Here is a 17,179-nt window from a genome sequence, read left to right on the forward strand (position 1 = left end):
CTTATCTTAGGATGCTGGGCTCTAGGCCTAGAGGGGAAATGTTTTGGATAGCTGCCACCTCTGGCCTCATGAACCAGGTGTGATGGGAGTTTCTGGGCAAACTGAGGTATCCTTTTCTGTGCATAAAGGATTTATGAATGTTTGCTTGGGTGCGGACAAGTGATGACGACCTCTCATTATTACGGTGCCCATCCTGCATCTGTAAAGGAAGTGAGGCTCCTTTCTGCCTTACTCAGAAGATACACCTGACACCCTCTTACAATTCTCTACCCACCTACTCCCCCTCCCACCCAGATTGGTTAAAATTTCCCTGTTAAACGAAATCCAAACTTTGCTGCCAAGCCCATTTCTGATTGTTTGATTCCTTTTGTGGGGCTGTATTTAAATTATATTTTAAGCTGCCCTGAGTGATTCCAAATGCATTGGAAGGGCCAGGGCAGGGTATGTGTATGTGTGTCTACATTTTGCAAATAAAGAATTGATAGAAATGAACAACAACAAACTGTCCCAAAGGAAAGGTGAATGTTCTTTGGAACCACATGGTGGATTACCAGTGTAAGGAGATTCCCACCCTGTCACCTCCTTGGAATCAGTGGCGTAGCATGGGGGGTGCAGGGGGGGCTGGCCGCACCGGGCACAACATCTGGGGGTTAGGGTAAGGGGTCGTACATTACTTGCCTTGCCCCGGATGCTGACAACCCACGCTACGCCACTGCTTGGAATATACATCAAAGACTGGACTGAAGAATGGACCTTGCCCATATACAGATCAAGGGGCAATGTTGGTCCAGGTGCCTGGAGCACTTGGTTGACTTTTCATCCCAACCTGACATTCCCCAGCGTGGTGTTTCGAAGGCTCACACTATGCAGTGACCAACCTCCCCTAATTCACAGAAGGACACAATACATTAGAAAGGAAAATATAGATATTTATAATGATAAATAGGATTGTAATTTCTGACAATGTTAAGTATTAATCCTGCATACAATATATAGTTACAATATACAGTCATATTTTTTAAAATTTACAATAGGGGGGAAATCTTACAGGTAATTCTCTGATGGTTACAGTATATGAAAAAGAACTCATTGTGTTGAACACCTGCATGCAAAGCAGATACTATGGCCTTGGCTTTCTTTCAGTGCTTTGGAGACAGAGCTTAGGTTGCACAGAGATAATTGCTTATCAAAAGGGTTGCGTAAAGCTGGTGCTATGGATATAAATAGGAGCAGCTGTATTCTAGTAGTCCCCACCTCCTACACAATATTAGCCCAAATTCCCAAGGGAAAAGTAACACCCCATCAAGGATGAACCATGTGTGTGTATTAAAAATAGTGGTTGAGGGGAAATTAGCATTTAAAGGCAAACCTGCCTCATTCAAATTTTCCAGAACAATAAGTAAACCCAGTCATCTCTGAATTTTGCAATGCAGATCTCCAGACAAGTAATGTTGTACAAAACTGCGTATACTGCAGCAAAGTGTGCATGACAATGCAAATATTAGTAAAAAATAATATACACAAACATATTAATTTAGGGAAAACTGCTTTGCAAAAAAAAAAGTGTATTGGGCAAAATTGTATACAAATGTGTATATTGGGAGAAATTCCCACTAAAATGCTGGTGAATTTACTGTATTTAAAAAATACAGTAAATAAATCACAAACTAATATGGACATGTGGAGAACCAAACTTAGGACTGAAAAAAAAAAATGAGAAACTGGGAGGAGAAACTGAAATGGACAGATTCACCCATCTTTTGTTTCAAAACAAAACAAAACACACCATCATTTCCAGAGCATTGGATGAAACATGGTCTTGTTATTGTCATAAGCAAGAGTGTGTGTATGACTGCTAATTTTAGCGTGGCTCAGGTTTGGGGAATTTGCACTTCATGGAGAGAGGGGAATTGGCAGATGAATGCTATATAGTAAAATACCCTCTGGGATTTTATTTCTAGGCTAGATTGCAAAATGGAGCTGAGATTTGTTCATGTCCCTGAAATGTTACACACCTAACACAGATGGCTTTGCAGATATCACCTTCTAATGAAAAAAAAAAAAAACCAAAGAGGACTGTGTTAGCTGATTAGTTAGTGTAATTCATAAGCACACGGCTATACAGATGGATTCTGTTGTTGCATAAGCTTCAGGTGCTCACTCTGAAAGAACATTTAAAAGAGATATGCTTGTATATTGGCAATAATACCTCTACTCACCTGCTAAGAATAACCTCCTGAGTGCTGCCCCCCAAGACCCATTATAGTTGAAAGACTTTTCTCCACCTTGTATATTCATTTATTGTCAAATTTTAGTGTCAGATTTTCAGGGTAGGCATTGTTGGGTGCTTATCAGGCCCCATTTCCCAGAAGGGACCCCATTGCCCACTTTTAGAGTCCGCAGGCTCTCCTCCTTTCCTTTTTGCAGTCACTGCCCATTCACCTTGTTCAGCTTGCTTGCCAGCAAGAGGTGACTAGTCTTGCACTTTGATGTCGCATTGTGTTTTAATTTTTGGGAAGCTGCCTAGAGTGGTTGGGGTAACCCTGTCAGATGGGCGGCATATAAACAAATAAATTACTACTACTACTACTATTCCCTGTGTCTGTTTTTATGAACAAGGTCCACACAAAAGAACACATGGACAGGGAGTTGCAGCAGTAGCACGGAGGAACGCCAGCTGTGGGGGCAGAAGGGGCTTCAGCTCCCTTAATATTTCAAGGCAGGAGGCTGAGCCTCCCCCCCAAAAAAATATATTGAGGGGACCACCATCCCCTGCTGCCCCCAAGCGAGCGCTCACACCCAGCCTCAGCTGTGCTCCTGAGCCAGGTCTGACCTGGGCGGCAGAGAGAAGCAGGAGCATTGTAGCTGTTTATTGTTTCCAGTATCAGAGGTGGCATGCCAAGAGGGTGGGATGGGGTGGGGTGGGGATCACAAGTGGGGAGAGTGCTGTTGTGCTCATGTCCTGCTCATGGGCTTCCCATTGGCTGGCTACTATGAGAATTGGGTGCTGGATTGGGTCCTTGGTTTTATCCAGCAGGGCTGTCCTTTCAGAAGAAACCACAAGGCACCAATTGGTACCATAGTCACATCGAAAGCCAAGAGGCCTCAAAGATTTGGGGAAGGAACCTGAAATAGAGGGAATAGTATGCAGATGGATTAAAGAAAGGGTGTATTTTAGCATTATTATTTTTCAGTTGGAGCCAGTGCAGATTGCCCAACTCATTGATAGATTGGCAAATTAGTGTCCAAAAGTGTGAATGTTATTTTTGCCAATCCAGAGATCCTAGTGCATAGGACACATATACAGCAGTTCCTGTTAATTTTAGTGGAACAAACTAATCTATCCAATGGGGATTGGCTCCTGCAGTTTAAGTGAACCAGGAACTCATTCTTTAGAGTTGTTCTGGTCTTGGAACAGAATGCTGTACTGGAATGTGTATATTGCAGGAAAGCTAGATTTTGCAAATCACTTGAGAGAGAAAGATTTAGGACTTCCTTGCTTTCCTGTGGTGAGCCATGCAGAATTACCAAGCCACTGTTCATGTTAGCAGAGACAGAATCTCTTTGGGTGCAAAGATGACCTTCAAGAATACATCACTCACACTTTAGTTCCTGTATTATGCACTGGTTCTGGTTATAACCAAGAAAAGCTATGAAGCTATATAGTATTTAATCTTGTGGTTAATGCTTATATTGCTTCTCATGCTCTACTGAAAAATTCTCCTGCATTTCTCCCAAGAAATGCATTAAAAAGAATCTGTGGGGAGATTTGTTTTGTTTTTGTTGCACTTACCTTCAAGGTGGCCTAGAGTTGTTTGTGAGTGTGCTTTATATCACTCTACAAATCATCTCCCCAGTAGTCTGTGCTCTGCAGCCTTCCTGGGTGCCCTTCCTGACAACGCCATGACATCATCAGCTGGGCTTTTCTTAAGGTGTGGGAAGGTGAGGAGGTTGCCCACTGTGCACCTGACAACTGTTTTTTTTAAAGTGAAGTCTTTGTACTTTTAAAGAAATCAGTGTGGAAAGGTTAAAAAGGAAATATATCTCTTAGAAATAAAATCTGTAAGCACAGCAGTCTCAGGTACTCAGTAATAGTTTTCCTAGGTTTCCCATGCTTCAATTAAAACCCAGAAATAAGTCATGAAGTATCGTATTTTTTGCTCTATAAGACTCACTTTTTTCCTCCTAAAAAGTAAGGGGAAATGTGTGTGCTTCTTATGGAGCAAATGCAGGCTGCGCAGCTATCCCAGAAGCCAGAACAGCAAAAGGGATTGCTGCTTTCACTGCGCAGGGATCCCTCTTGCTGTTCTGGCTTCTGAAATTCAGAATATTTTTTTTCTTGTTTTCCTCCTCCAAAAACTAGGTGCGTCTTGTGGTCTGGTGCATCTTATAGAGCGAAAAATACGGTAGTTTCTCCCATGGGGCTCTTTCAGAAGCACAGGCAGCTAGGGAGGCTGCAGAAGCACCAAGAAGTGTTTACTGGAATGAAAAGCTCCCATACCACCCAAGGGTGTCTCAATTCTACAGCTACCAGAATTCTGAAGAAGTGCTCAAGTGTCCTGAGAATGAGGCAGATAAACCTGCAACCTCTTTCATAGAGGGAGAAATAGGCAAACAGGTTTTGATACAGTGCTAGTTCCTTCTATTGCTTTTATTCATCGTTAAGTCCAGGAGTCCTCTATTTTCTCCTGCAAAAAAAACAGTCACCTGGGCTGTTTTGGAGAGCTCTTACCAGTCCAGAACGATGAGTACGGGGTCAGATTACACCAGTTCATTATAAAGCAGCTCCATATGTCTATATGTAGGTTGTTTGAAACCAAACGTCACAGCACATGCTGCTTACAGCTCTTAGTGTCAAGCTAAGCTTGCTGGATACTTGTCTTGCCATTTCCAAGGCAAACTGAATTCTATGTAGAATCACTGAGTTGGAAAGGACCTCAAAGGCCATTCAGGCCAACCCTCTGCCAGTGCATCCTTCAAGGCTGTCCAGAACTTCCACTCCACAAGCTCCACCATATGAAATTGGTTTCTCATCGCAATCTTTTTTTGCAACCAGTTGCTTCCCAGCCTCCAGCCCACTAAGTACTGGGGATCCTGCCATGCATTTCAACATCTGTAAACTGCTGGATGTTCTCGGTGCTCTCTGGAGATGTGGTAATAGGGGAGATGACGTGTTTCAGACGCAGGAGCATGGTGAAAAGTAGAATGAGTAGGATGGCCAGTAGGGTCAGAAACAACCCTACATACATATACAAGTTGGAGTATTTATCTGCATTTGCCACTCCTGTAGCCAGGGTTGGGGGTGGGTGGGCACGACCAGTAAGATTTCCACGGAATCTGAAGTAGACCTCAGTCATTTCTTACTCAGGCCTTTTCCATTTTCTCTGTTCACTCATGAATTCCTTACTTCTTCTTTGATAGTGTCTTAAAGATTAGATTAGGAGGTAATTCATGCATCAATATTGGATGGGCTGAAGTCTTTGCCTTGTATAGAGGAATAGTTCTCATCAGAGGGTCATCTTCTCACATGGCTTTGCCTAAGGAAATGGCAGAATCAATCAAAGGTTCCTTCTGGGTGGTGGTTTTTTCCTACTTTTAAAAAAACCTTCCTGGCTGAAAAATATTTGTGTTCTCTTCAGAAAGGAATAAACGTCTCAATGGAGTTTGGGGGGTAAGGATCTCCTACCAACAGTGTCACCCAATGGCTCACAGATCCATGAGTTACCTTGCAAAAGTCTGCTTTGGTTACTTTTGGAAGCAGACTCCTGTCTTCACTAGAAGGCAAACATCAGTGACTATTTTCAGAAGAACTAGAGTCTGGTCTTTTTCCACTTCCCACCTTCAGATGACCAAAATGACAGCAGTACCAGTAGCCAACATGATATTTCTATAAAGATATAAAAAGACAGAGAGAGAGACTATATTATTAAGCAAACTTTCACATAATCTTTTTGATTGTAGAGAATCTCATGGAAATAAAAGGAAAAATTACTGTGTTGCCAAAATCTGTACTCGCAGTTTCTCATAAGTTCTCTTCCTCTGCAAATAAGGCTTCAATTTATCTGCTTCATTCTCACAGTAATTTTTAAATTCCTTTAGAACTTCCTTCAGCCTTGGGTTTTGAGCTTCCCTTATCACTGCAATATGGCCAAAGGCTAAATATTTGTCCAGTCCTCTGCAGGTTCCCATGCTGTCCACAGTTCCTGATCTGAGAAAAATCTCTAGGAGGAGTTTTCTCAGGGTATTTTTCCCATGAGCTTTTACTGAAGCATGAGCACCCTAGGAAAGCCTGTTTAGCGGAGACAAAAGGAGGGATGATTTGCAGAATGAAAGGGTTGCATCCAACCAAGTTCTCAGAGTAGGCCTGCTGAATTTAATGTCCTTAATTTAGCAGTCTCCATTAACTTCAATGGTCTACTCTGAATAGGGCTAGCATGAGATACAACCCAAATAAATGGCACTTGCATGCACCTCTCAGCCACCTCAGCAATAACAGAAGCACACCCAAAACCCTATACCCAGTCCATTAAAATTTTACTGATTCCCACCCCCACCCCCCACCCCGTTGGATGCAATTTCTTCTCCCATTAATTGGTGGAAAATCAGGGGCAAGATTTATTGTTCACTTTTTCTTTTAAAGGGAAAGGGACCTCTGACCATTAGGTCCAGTCATGGTCAACTCTGGGGTTGCAACGCTCATCTCACTTTATTGGCCGAGGGAGCCGGCGTACAGCTTCCGGGTCATGTGGCCAGTATGACTAAGCTGCTTCTGGTGAACCAAAGCAGCACACGGAAACGCCATTTACCTTCCCGCCGGAGCGGTACCTATTTATCTACTTGCACTTTGACATGCTTTCGAACTGCTAGGTTGGCAGGAGCAGGGACCGAGCAACGGGAGCTCACCCCGTCGCGGGGATTCGAACCACCGACCTTCTGATTGGCAAGTCCTAGGCTCTGTGGTTTAACCCACAGCGCCACCTCCGTCCCTCTTTTTCTTTTGCACTGCGCTAATTAAAAGATATAGGTTGGCTGGCCAGATTCCAGTTCACACTTGAAAATGAGCACATGTAGGAGGGATGTGATCACACCCATTGTCCTTGCTCTTGCACTCTTATGTGTATTCATCACACATATAAACTGTTCTGTGTGTAGGCTCCATACAAATGGTCTATTCCCCCTGTCATACCGACAGAACCCATGGATGTACAGTCTGTACATGTATAAGCTTTTCCAGATGTTTTTATGAATGTCGGAATCAGGAGCAAAGATGTGCTACCGAGGAGTTCAGCCTTGCTGTCATTTTAAAAATGCTCTTGAAGGTTAAGCCCAGACTTGGGACACAAAGACAGCGGCGTAGCGTGGGTTATCAGCACCCGGGGCAAGGCAAGTAATTTGCGCCCCCTAACCCGGGGCAAGGCAAGTAATTTGCGCCCCCTAACCCGGGGCAAGGCAAGTACAGTAATTTACTCTCCCAAGCAGCAGCAGCGAGGCTTCTCTTTCCCCCGCGCTCTCCCGGAGCTGCCTCTTTTCTTTCCTTTTTTCCCTTTCTCCAAGGCTTTTCGCTTTCTCTCCTTAATTGATTCCCCCTCCACACCGCGGCGTTTCCTGGCTGCTTCCCCCCCCCCTTCCCCTCTCTCTCCTCCTCGCTCTGCTTGCCTTGCCCTGCCCTGCCTGAGGGCGCCCTGAGGAGACTCCGCTCTCCTTTCTGACCAGGCGAGGTAGAAAAAAGGGGGGAAAGTCTCTTCCCGCCCCCTCGCCAGACTCCCGGCTCCGCTCCGCTCGGCTCACTACCCAGGCGGCCAGTGGAGAGAGAGCAGCAATTACCATAAAGTTCCTCTCCCTCCGCTTCGCCAAGCTGTCAAAGCCCGGCAGCAGCGGCAACGGCAGCAGCAGGCGCAGCCAGACCCCCACCAGCCAGCCAGCCCGCCCGCCCGCCCGGCTTCCTCTCCTTTTTTTGCCCGCGGCAGAAGGCTTTGCTCTCCCCCTTCTGCGACCTCCTCGCCAAGCCGAGCGAGCGCGGGCTCCCTAACCCGTGGATTTTAGTAGGGGCAGAGAGCTGCTAGTGCGAGTGCGCCCCCCGCCCAAGTTGCGCCCGGTGCGGCCGGCACGCCTGGCACCCCCCACGCTACGCCACTGCACAAAGAACAAAGTTATAGTTTGAACTTGTGACCCTCCTTAGCGCATAAACCAGGAGTGAGTCTTGGCAGTAATACATGAGAACTCCTGTACGTAATAGTACTTTATTATTTGCCTGGTCTATACCACAGTTAAGTCATCCAAAGTACAATCTTAATTACCTAATCTAGCCCTGCCAGAGAAAACTCCATTTGCCTTATTTAACACACTGTTAAACATATTCTATATGCACGGAGTCAGCCATCAGCATCCTTAAGCATTCTTCAAGGCGTGGCTCCTACAGCTCAGGTAGAGAGTACTATACTGTGTCTACTCTCTGAGATCTAACAGTGTACTAGATATCTAAGGATTTGCATAGATAATTGAATTACTGTCTAGAACATGCACGTTAAAATGGCATAAATAAGTGTACTCATTTAAATATGGTGATCAGACTACAAATCACACAGAAGTTAAGTAGAGATAGCAAACAGGCTCTGCAACAAAAGTTTGCAGTATTGCTCCCTAACAGGAGTGTACTTGAGTCCTTTTCAGAGTTGCAGCCAGCCATGCCTTTCTCCATCATACCCCAGCTGTGATGGGCTCAAGCCAGCTCATTCACATTCCTCTACACCTTAGCTGCCACTGAAAATGGTTAGTTGACATTAGGTGGTGGTTGTTGTTGTTGTTGTTTTTTCAGTACTTCTGCAAACCTCAAGGTTCCCTTGAGCATCCTGGTGTCTCCCTCTTGTTTCTCCTTACTAGCAAAGGGGTACCGAGTTTACTATTGGAGGAAGCAATTGGATCCTATTGAATATCATGACATGGGTTGCAATATGGAGAGGTTAAATGTGATTGCAAGGTTCCGGTGTTTTTGTACATTATAAGCACATATATCAATAGAATAAGTAAGGTAAATAGATTGGTAAGCATAGGTAAGAGCCAGTGTGATGTACTGGTTAAAGGGTTAAACTAGGGCCAGGGTTCAAATTTCCACTTAGCCATGAAACTCACTGGGTGATCTTGGGCCAGCCACTTCCTCTCAGACTCACCTACCTCACAGGGTTGGTGTTGGAATTAAATGGGGGGGGGGGAGAACCACCTTGAGCTCTTTGGAGAAAAAGGTGACATATAAATGCAATTAATAAAAAAAAAGAAATTAGAGGAACTAAGATGAGAGGGAGGGGATGAGTTTGGAATGCTGATAGTGAGCGGTGATTGGTTGGGAGTTTTGAAAGGGAGTTTGAATACTAGTCTGAGAGGGTTTGGAGTCGAGTTGAGTTGACAGCGGAGTTGCATTTGGGGGTGGGTGGTAGACTGTGTGAGAGTTGGTGGCGGATGTGAAGCAGGGTTAGTCATCTAATATAGTATCAGTATTATAGTAGCTACTGTTGTATATAAAATAAAGCAACAAATAAGATAAACAGATTGAAACTATGTGCTTAGGTACAATCCTCAATTGCACAGCCATTGTTTATGATTCCTCTTCCATAAATTAATTGCTTTATACCACATGCCTCATACTTTGCTAACATTAGGGGAATTATTATTATTATACCCCACCCACTTATTCAGATAAATATAATTTGGGGTGGAAGCAGGTTATAGAGTTACCCATAAGAAACACAGCTCAGAGCCATACATCTTGTTAAGAGTGAGAAGTGGTACAGGGTAGTTTTGGGTGGTGGCAGAGCACCCCCTGGCAGAGGAGGGTGTGTGGCATGACAGTGGTGACAGCCACCTCTCTTGTCTTCTGCAGCTCTTTCTGCTGAAAAAGGCAGAGTTCACATCAAATCCTAACAGACCATTTTTGGTAATGAAATAATATGCATCACAGATGTTACTTCTGAAAATTAGGTGGCATTATGTTAAAGTTATTAACCTGAAGTTCATGTGTAATAATCAATTACGAAACAAGAGCCCCCAATTAATGAGCCTCTACAAGGCACTTCTAATAAATGGAAGAGATTAAGGAGTGGAGATAATTCATTGAGGCTGGGAGTTTAGCATGGATGCCTGTGATTCGTTTTATGCTCCAGTCTTAAGAGTAGTTGCTCAGTTCCTTGCAAGGGAAAAATCTGATTTGCTCACAAAACTATGTGTGTGCTTGGACTTCCTGCCTTGTCTTCTGTGTCAGGGAATGCTCTGTGATGAGGGCAAGAGGGAATCTTCATGCAGAACACCTCCTGACTTGTAGAAGATTATAAGGAATGCCACAGGGGAGGCTTTACACATACAGATCAAATAAATTATGGGGGAGTCAAATCGATTTGAATGAATAGACTCAGCTGAAAAGTCTGTGCATGCTTCCTTGCACAAGGGCTTTCTTGTTTTCTTTTGCCGAAGAGCCCATTTATTTGCATACAATAGGGTTTCTTTTTGTGAACAGTAAAGTTCTTGTAGGGAGCATGGTAGGGCTACAGATAAACCCACTCTGCAAATGTTCTTTTCTGCAGAGGAATCAACTAGATCAGAAGGGCCAGGGGCAGAAGCCATAAGGGTGCTGGATCCATCTGTTAGGAGTTTGGGTGTAATCCTTGACGCCTCCCTTTCCAAGGAGTCTCAGGTTACAGCAACAGCTAAGGCAACATTTTTCCATCTTTGCCGCATTAAACATTTAGTCCCTTACCTTTCCCGCCCTGATCGGGCCACAGTGATCCATGCGACAGTCACCTCCAGGCTTGCCTACTGTAATTCGCTCTATGTGGGGCTGCCCTTGAAACTGTCCCAGAAACTCCAGCGGGTGCAGAATGCTGCAGCAAGGCTCCTCACGGGGTCCCTGCCATGGGTGCATATTCACCCAGTGCTTTACCAGTTGCACTGGCTCCTGGTGGAGTATAGGGTCAGGTTCAAGGTGCTGGTCTTGACCTTTAAAGCCCTTTGTGGCTTAGGGCCCTCATATTTACGGGACCACCTCTCCTGGTATGCCCCACAGAGGACCTTAAGGTCCATGAATAACCATAGTTTAGAGGTCCTGGGCCCTAAGGAAGTCAGACTATCCTCCACCACGGCCAGGGCCTTCTCAGTGATGGCTCCGACCTGGTGGAATGCTCTGTCCCATGAGACTAGGGCCCTTCAGGATTTAACCTCCTTCCTTCGGGCCTGTAAGACAGAGCTATTCCGCCTGGCCTTTAATTTGAACTCAGCCTGATCTTTTATTTCCCTTCTCTTCCCTCCCCCTCCCCTTTTATGAAGATTACCTACTCTGAGACCCCACAGCTAATTCTCCCCTGGCCTTCTCACTGGCCCAAGTAGGACCAATTCAGCCAGCTAGCCCTGGGAATGATCTAATGCTTATTTCCCCTAAACTGATTTCTGAATTTTGAATTTTATTGTTATTCATGTTTTTATACTGTATTTTAAGCTGCTTTTACAATTAAGTGTTTTAAATTTGTTGTTAGGAACCCTGAGCCCAGTTTTTGAAAAGGGAAGGGTGGGGTATAAATAAAAAATTATTATTATTATTATCCAGACCCTGTCACCAATCCTGAGCCAGAGGCAGAGTCTGTTAATCAGAAGTGCCTTGACCCACAGACACTCGCCTTGGAACCCCCCTGAGCCAGATCTCCCAAGGACAGTATAGCCAAATGTCCTACTTTGCATGAGGAGTGAAGAGTCCAGGTGTTGTTGGACTCCAAGTCCCATCATGCTTGACCATTGGTCATTCTGGGGCTGATGGGAGTATTTATTTATTTATTTATTTATTTATTTATTTACTTATTGTTTCCGTTTATAGACCACTTGCTATCAGAAGATCTTGAAGTAGTTTATAGTGAATAAAACCCACCCACATTCTAGAGGTCCCAGTGTTGAACTCGGAAGAGATCCAGGTTCAGATCCTCACTCACTTATGAATCTCACTGGGTAACCTAGGGCCAGCAACCTTCTCTCAGTTTAATTAACCTCATGGGCTTGTGAGGATAAAAGAGGAAGAACTATGAATACTACTACAACATGACACCTTTATCCCATATTCGAAGATTTGTGGATCTTTCCACAAAAGTAATCCTCAGTTAAGCAACTCACTGGATGCCTAACTCGATAGTGAGAATGCAGAACCTGCAACCCTCCAGCTGTTGCTAGATTCCAACTCCCATCATCCCCAAATGTTGGCCACACTGGCTGGGGCTGAAGGGAGTTGGAGGATTCCTTCAACATCTTCTGGAGGGTGGCAGGTTGTCCACAACTCTAAAAAGCTTTATAAAGATCACAATTTCCTGTGCTCCTGAGCTAATTGCCCCTAAATGCCCCTACATACAAATGAAGAGGGGAGATACGATTCCTGCATTGCAGGGTGCTGTACTAGATAACCCTTGGAGTCCCTTCCAACTCTACAATTCAATTTATTTATCCCCAGCTCTAGAGATTGAATAACAAGACTCTTCTTGTTAGCTAAGCAACTGCAGTAAACATCTTTCTTGCGGTCACAAACAAGTCAGCCTATCTTGTCTTATTTTCACCAAGCACAAACAAATTAACCATCTTTTTAAAAGGATCACGTTTAGCATTTTAGGTTAACTCAGATTAGGATGATTTTTAGAGTGGACAGCATAGTATTATTGTGAATATTTGTGGAGCTAGAAATTAAGTCAGTACTGCTTGCAGAAAAAGTTAGTCAAAACACTCTGCTGCTGTAGCATTTAGTGTCTTTTTGAAGGCTGCCTGTTCCCAAAACAAGCTGTCTGGGCTTAATCTGACTACTGAAATCAATACTTTTGTTTAGCTCATTTGTAGCACACATAATCTCTTTACTTCCCACTGAAAAAGCACAGACACCAAGAAAATTGATACATGCATGCTTTTTTTTCTTTTTTTTTAAAGAAACCATCAATTGGAAGTACTAGCTTTCCTTTTTTTGTTGGCAGATAGTCTATTTTCTCGTTTCATATCAAATGCATAAAATAGCACATTCTTCTAACTAAGCCTTGGCACAGAGATAAAAACAGTTGGATTTTGACAAGTGCAGCCAATTACCTTTCATCGTAAGCAGGAGCAGAGGAGTGACCCCTCAAGACACCTCCTTGGTAGGTGTACCCTAGATTGCTTTCTGCAAGGTGTCCTGGAAGCATCCCCTCTAAGATGCAGGTGCTTTGGAAGAAAAAGAGACCAGCTGTTGTTTTGTTGCTTGAGCTGGAAGACTAGGCGTTCCAAGGAGAAAGTACACTTTCCTCTCTTCTCCTTTGCACACCAGCGTTTTGCATTGCGACAGGCAGAGGGGCGCCGCTTAATTCCTTAGACGCTAGTTGATGGTCCTGCTCTCACTGTGCTGCTGATGGTTTTCCTGCACGGGTGAGACAGATCCATATATCTTCTGGATGGCTGAACCACAGCAGCCTCCGTCAACCGTCTGTCTCTCTCTCGCTCTCTCCTCCTTTTGCTTCTATAGGCAACAGACACAGTAAGCTGGGAAAGGTATCTCTCCAAGCGCAGCTATGCTTCATCAGTAGGGAGAGAGAGAGGTGGAAAAAAAAGAAAGCTGCCAACAACACTAGTAGCAAAGTTTCTATAAGCCTTTTTTAATTCCTTCCATGCTGCAGGCTGGTCCTTTTCCCTCTAGGCAACCAGCCACAAAGCAGAGGTTTAGATTTGAAGGCAATGATCACTCTCTCATTATGATTTCTTTTATAAAAACAAAACAAAAAAGAGATTAAAAAAAAACATTTTGTAGGATTGGAAGCATTCTTTTTAAATATATAGTCAAACAAGGCATGCAAATCAGGATGTTTTTCAGGGTTCCACCCCCACCCCCAGGGCTTTGAAAACCTTCAAAATAAAGTAAGTGCAATACATCACAGCCAATGATATTCGTGCCATATAACTTGCAAGTTTCCTCCCCTTCTGTTTGTATGCAGTCACATTTGACAGAATGAAATCCTGGTTGCTTTCAGGTGTAGAGCCATTTTCAGCTACGGGGTTCCCAGTTTACTGCTATAGCATGCAACTGGGTCAATAGGAAACACCCTGGGGAAACATTAACAGACCAAAAATGCCCACTACATGTAGACACCTATCTGGACACAACCCATTGGACTGGCTTTGGGGAGGGGAGTTCAGAAAAGACTGGCCCAAGGTATTTTGCTAAATGAGAGAAGGGGAAACAAGTAGGGCATGGTGGCTCTGGGAGTTGGCAATGGACCCTGGCAGGACCCTCTGCAGGTGCCCAATGATGCTGACCATCAATTGGAGGATCCAGGAGACAGACAAGGAGAGGAAGGGAGGAATGATCCTTGAATGTTCTGAAATGTCATTACATATACATGCAGATGGGTTACTGTGGGAAATGAAAAAGCCAAGGATTGCATTTGATAAAAGGCCATAGCTCAGAGGCCAGAGCATCTGCTCTGCATGCAGAAAGACCCTGCTGTCATTCACTATGGACAATACAGGGCTAGGCAGACCAAGAGTCTGACTCCCTGTGTCCCTATGAAATACATCATGGTATCCCCTCCCATTCTATGTGCAAAATCGAACCAGACTGGCACGAGAATCTTACTACAACGCTGGCAAAACGTGATAATGATATCCCACATCACAGCTGAGCGCAACAGGCTAGCGGTAGCTTAGGGGACTCAGGAAGAATGGTTAGGGGCTGCTGCCACTTCTACTATCTATTGCCTAAGGTAGGTGCCTCATCCTGCCTAAGAGTAGGACCAGACCTGATTTCAGAAGTAAGTGACTGCCTCAGCCCAAACGTCCTGCAGAGAGCAGGCGCACCAAAGCACTGTGTGATGTCTCACATAGGAGACTCATTGCTCCCAGTTTTATTGGGAACTAGTTGAGATTTGGGTGGTACAGTGGCGTAGCGTGGGGGGTGCAGGGGTGGCCGGCCGCACCGGGCGCAGCATCTGGGGGTTAGGGTTAGGGGGCGCAAATCCATGGGTTAGGGGGCACAAATCCATGGGTTAGGGGGCGCAAATTACTTGCCTTACCCCGGGTTCTGACAACCCACGCTATGCCACTGGGGTGGTATCATGATGCCTGAGGTATTCTTGTTAACATGCAAAAGAAAAGAAAAAAGAGGTTATCTCACAGAAATCAGAAAGTAAAAATGATGCACCTGAAGGAAGAAAATGCATTCTGTACAAATGTGACACATAATGACCATTTTACCATTTTACATTAAAAACAGACCAATCCAGGAGTTCTTGTTCACAGTAGGCAATATGTTTCCCACAGTAAAAACATAGCAGCTCATTGGAAGCTAGTCATATCACCTGATTCAAAATCTCTCTTCATCATCAGCCCAATTGTCAGCAATCCATATTTCATATGGTAGGTGCTTCTACAAGTATTTATCATATATTTATTACATTTACATCTCACCATATATCCAGGGAGCTCAAGGTGGCATGCATGGTACTTCCTCCCCCACATCTTACTCTCACAACAACCCTGTGAGGTAGGTTAGGCTGAGAGAGAGCCCCAAGTTAGCTGGTGAGTGGGGATTTGAACCATGGTTTCCTATGTCCTAGTTCAACACCCTAAGTAGCCCTACACTGGTTCTCATTCAGTGGGGTAGCCATCCTGTAGCTTCCCAGTGCTGGCAAAAATAAACCACTCCTCAGAATTTATTCATTTTTTAAAACTACGACATTTTTCAGAAGATTGACTGTCATCAACAGGCAACCTTTGGAAATGATTTTCCTTCACTCACAGATTCAGTTCAGTGGTTGGATGGCTTTTTAGAGCTCACAGATTCCTCAAGGAACAAAGCGTGCCAGCTGATATGTTTGGTCTTTTGGGTGCCCATCTGTCATATTCTCTCTCTCTGAATATAATCAGCCTTTCCTGGTGAATTTTTGTTGCCATTGCTGACAGACCTGTATGGTGATTCAGGAGCAGGAATACTTCAGCACCCACTTACAGCCAGTAAGTTGGTTGAAAGATAAGTACCATTCTTCTTTCCTTAATTCAGCTGCAAACCCACAGTTTCTACCCACAATGATAGATTTGTGAGTTCCAGAAGCCTTCAGTTGTGTTGTCCTGGACATAGAAGTAGAAACAGGGTAGCCACCTGTCCTAACATATGGAGGACAGTCCTTTATTTCCACAAAGTGGTTTAAAGGAGTAAATGTAAGCCACACCAGGAGATACTGTAAGACTCACCAGGAGGTGATCTGACCATGACACAGGGACTGGTTTAAAGTCCCCCACCTTCAGACCACCTTCTCCCTGCCTGCTTGAGAAAATGAAATCCAGAGTGTGCTAAACTACATATACTGCTCTGATGAAATATTGGGATGTTCCCATTATTGTCCTGAGCTACTCCAAACAATATGGCATTGGTGTGAATGTTGACATCTCCCAAGACAAACAGTCGTCCTTAGTAAATTATTTTATTGAGTTTTGGAAAACAAAATGAACATAGAACAATGTAGACAAAGTACATTAAAGCAATGTCTATAACCTCACTTGAGGTGGTACTACAAAAGTTCATATTGCAGAATATCAGAGGAAGTATGCAGTGAGTCAGAATATAAGAGAATTTAGAGTGGGTGTCCAATATAATGGGAGCCAGTGTGGTGTAGGGGTTAAGAGCGGTGGGCTCGTAACATGGTGAGCTGTGTTCGCGTCCCCGCTCCTCCACATGCAGCTGCTGGGTGACCTTGGGCCAGTCACACTTCTCTGAAGTCTCTCAGCCCCACTCACCTCACAGAGTGGTTGTTGTGGGGAGGAAGGGAAAGGAGAATGTTAGCCGCTTTGAGACTCCTTAGAGTATTGATAAAGCGGGATATCAAATCCAAACTCTTCTTCTTATAAGCAAAAGTCCTTAGGCAGAATTTTGGCTATTTAGATATACCCTCCACAGTCTAACCTGACACATTGAAGGTTGTAGTAAATGTCTGTCCTTATTTTATTTATTTAATTATTTCATTTCATAAAATTTATACACTGCTTGATTTTAAACAAATAAACTCAAAGCAGTTTACAGAAAGTGATTCTTATCCTTGTTATAAGAAATAAAAGGCCAGAATATTGCATCAAATTTCTCTTTTTTTAGTTATTCCTCAAACCACATGATTCTGGTAAGCTACTCTTTCAGAAAATGCAATATTTTGTCCAG

The 17,179-nt window shown here is 44.1% G+C and overlaps 1 protein-coding gene and 1 long non-coding RNA gene across 4 annotated transcripts in view; one reads left to right on the forward strand and one right to left on the reverse strand.

Annotated features, from left to right (window-relative positions):
• Nucleotides 1–17,179, forward strand: part of LOC310836811 — a 37,728-nt gene that overhangs the window by 8,155 nt on the left and 12,394 nt on the right. For 2 of the 3 annotated variants that reach the window (XR_014560213.1, XR_014560215.1), the window contains exon 2: nt 15,934–15,984. The exons of the other annotated variant lie outside the window; for it this stretch is intronic. This is a non-coding gene — a long non-coding RNA (uncharacterized lncRNA). The remainder of the gene's footprint in view (nt 1–15,933; nt 15,985–17,179) is intronic. 3 annotated transcript variants of the gene reach the window in all.
• SERTM2 (serine rich and transmembrane domain containing 2) lies at nt 915–13,861 on the reverse strand. Its single transcript, XM_083722661.1, has 2 exons — nt 13,090–13,861; nt 915–5,887 (listed from the first exon to the last, which is right to left on the reverse strand). The coding sequence occupies exon 2, from the start codon at nt 5,355–5,357 to the stop codon at nt 5,079–5,081; it is 279 nt and encodes a 92-aa protein (XP_083578787.1). The 5' UTR covers nt 5,358–5,887; nt 13,090–13,861; the 3' UTR covers nt 915–5,078.

This window comes from Podarcis gaigeae (genome assembly GCF_964106915.1).
Source record: "Podarcis gaigeae genome assembly, chromosome: Z".
Taxonomy (NCBI): Eukaryota; Metazoa; Chordata; class Lepidosauria; order Squamata; family Lacertidae; genus Podarcis; species Podarcis gaigeae.

Coding starts and splice junctions, on each gene's coding strand:
- SERTM2 (XM_083722661.1), bottom strand. CDS start 5,357: ATGACTGAGGTCTACTTCAGATTCCGTGGAAATCTTACTGGTCGTGCC.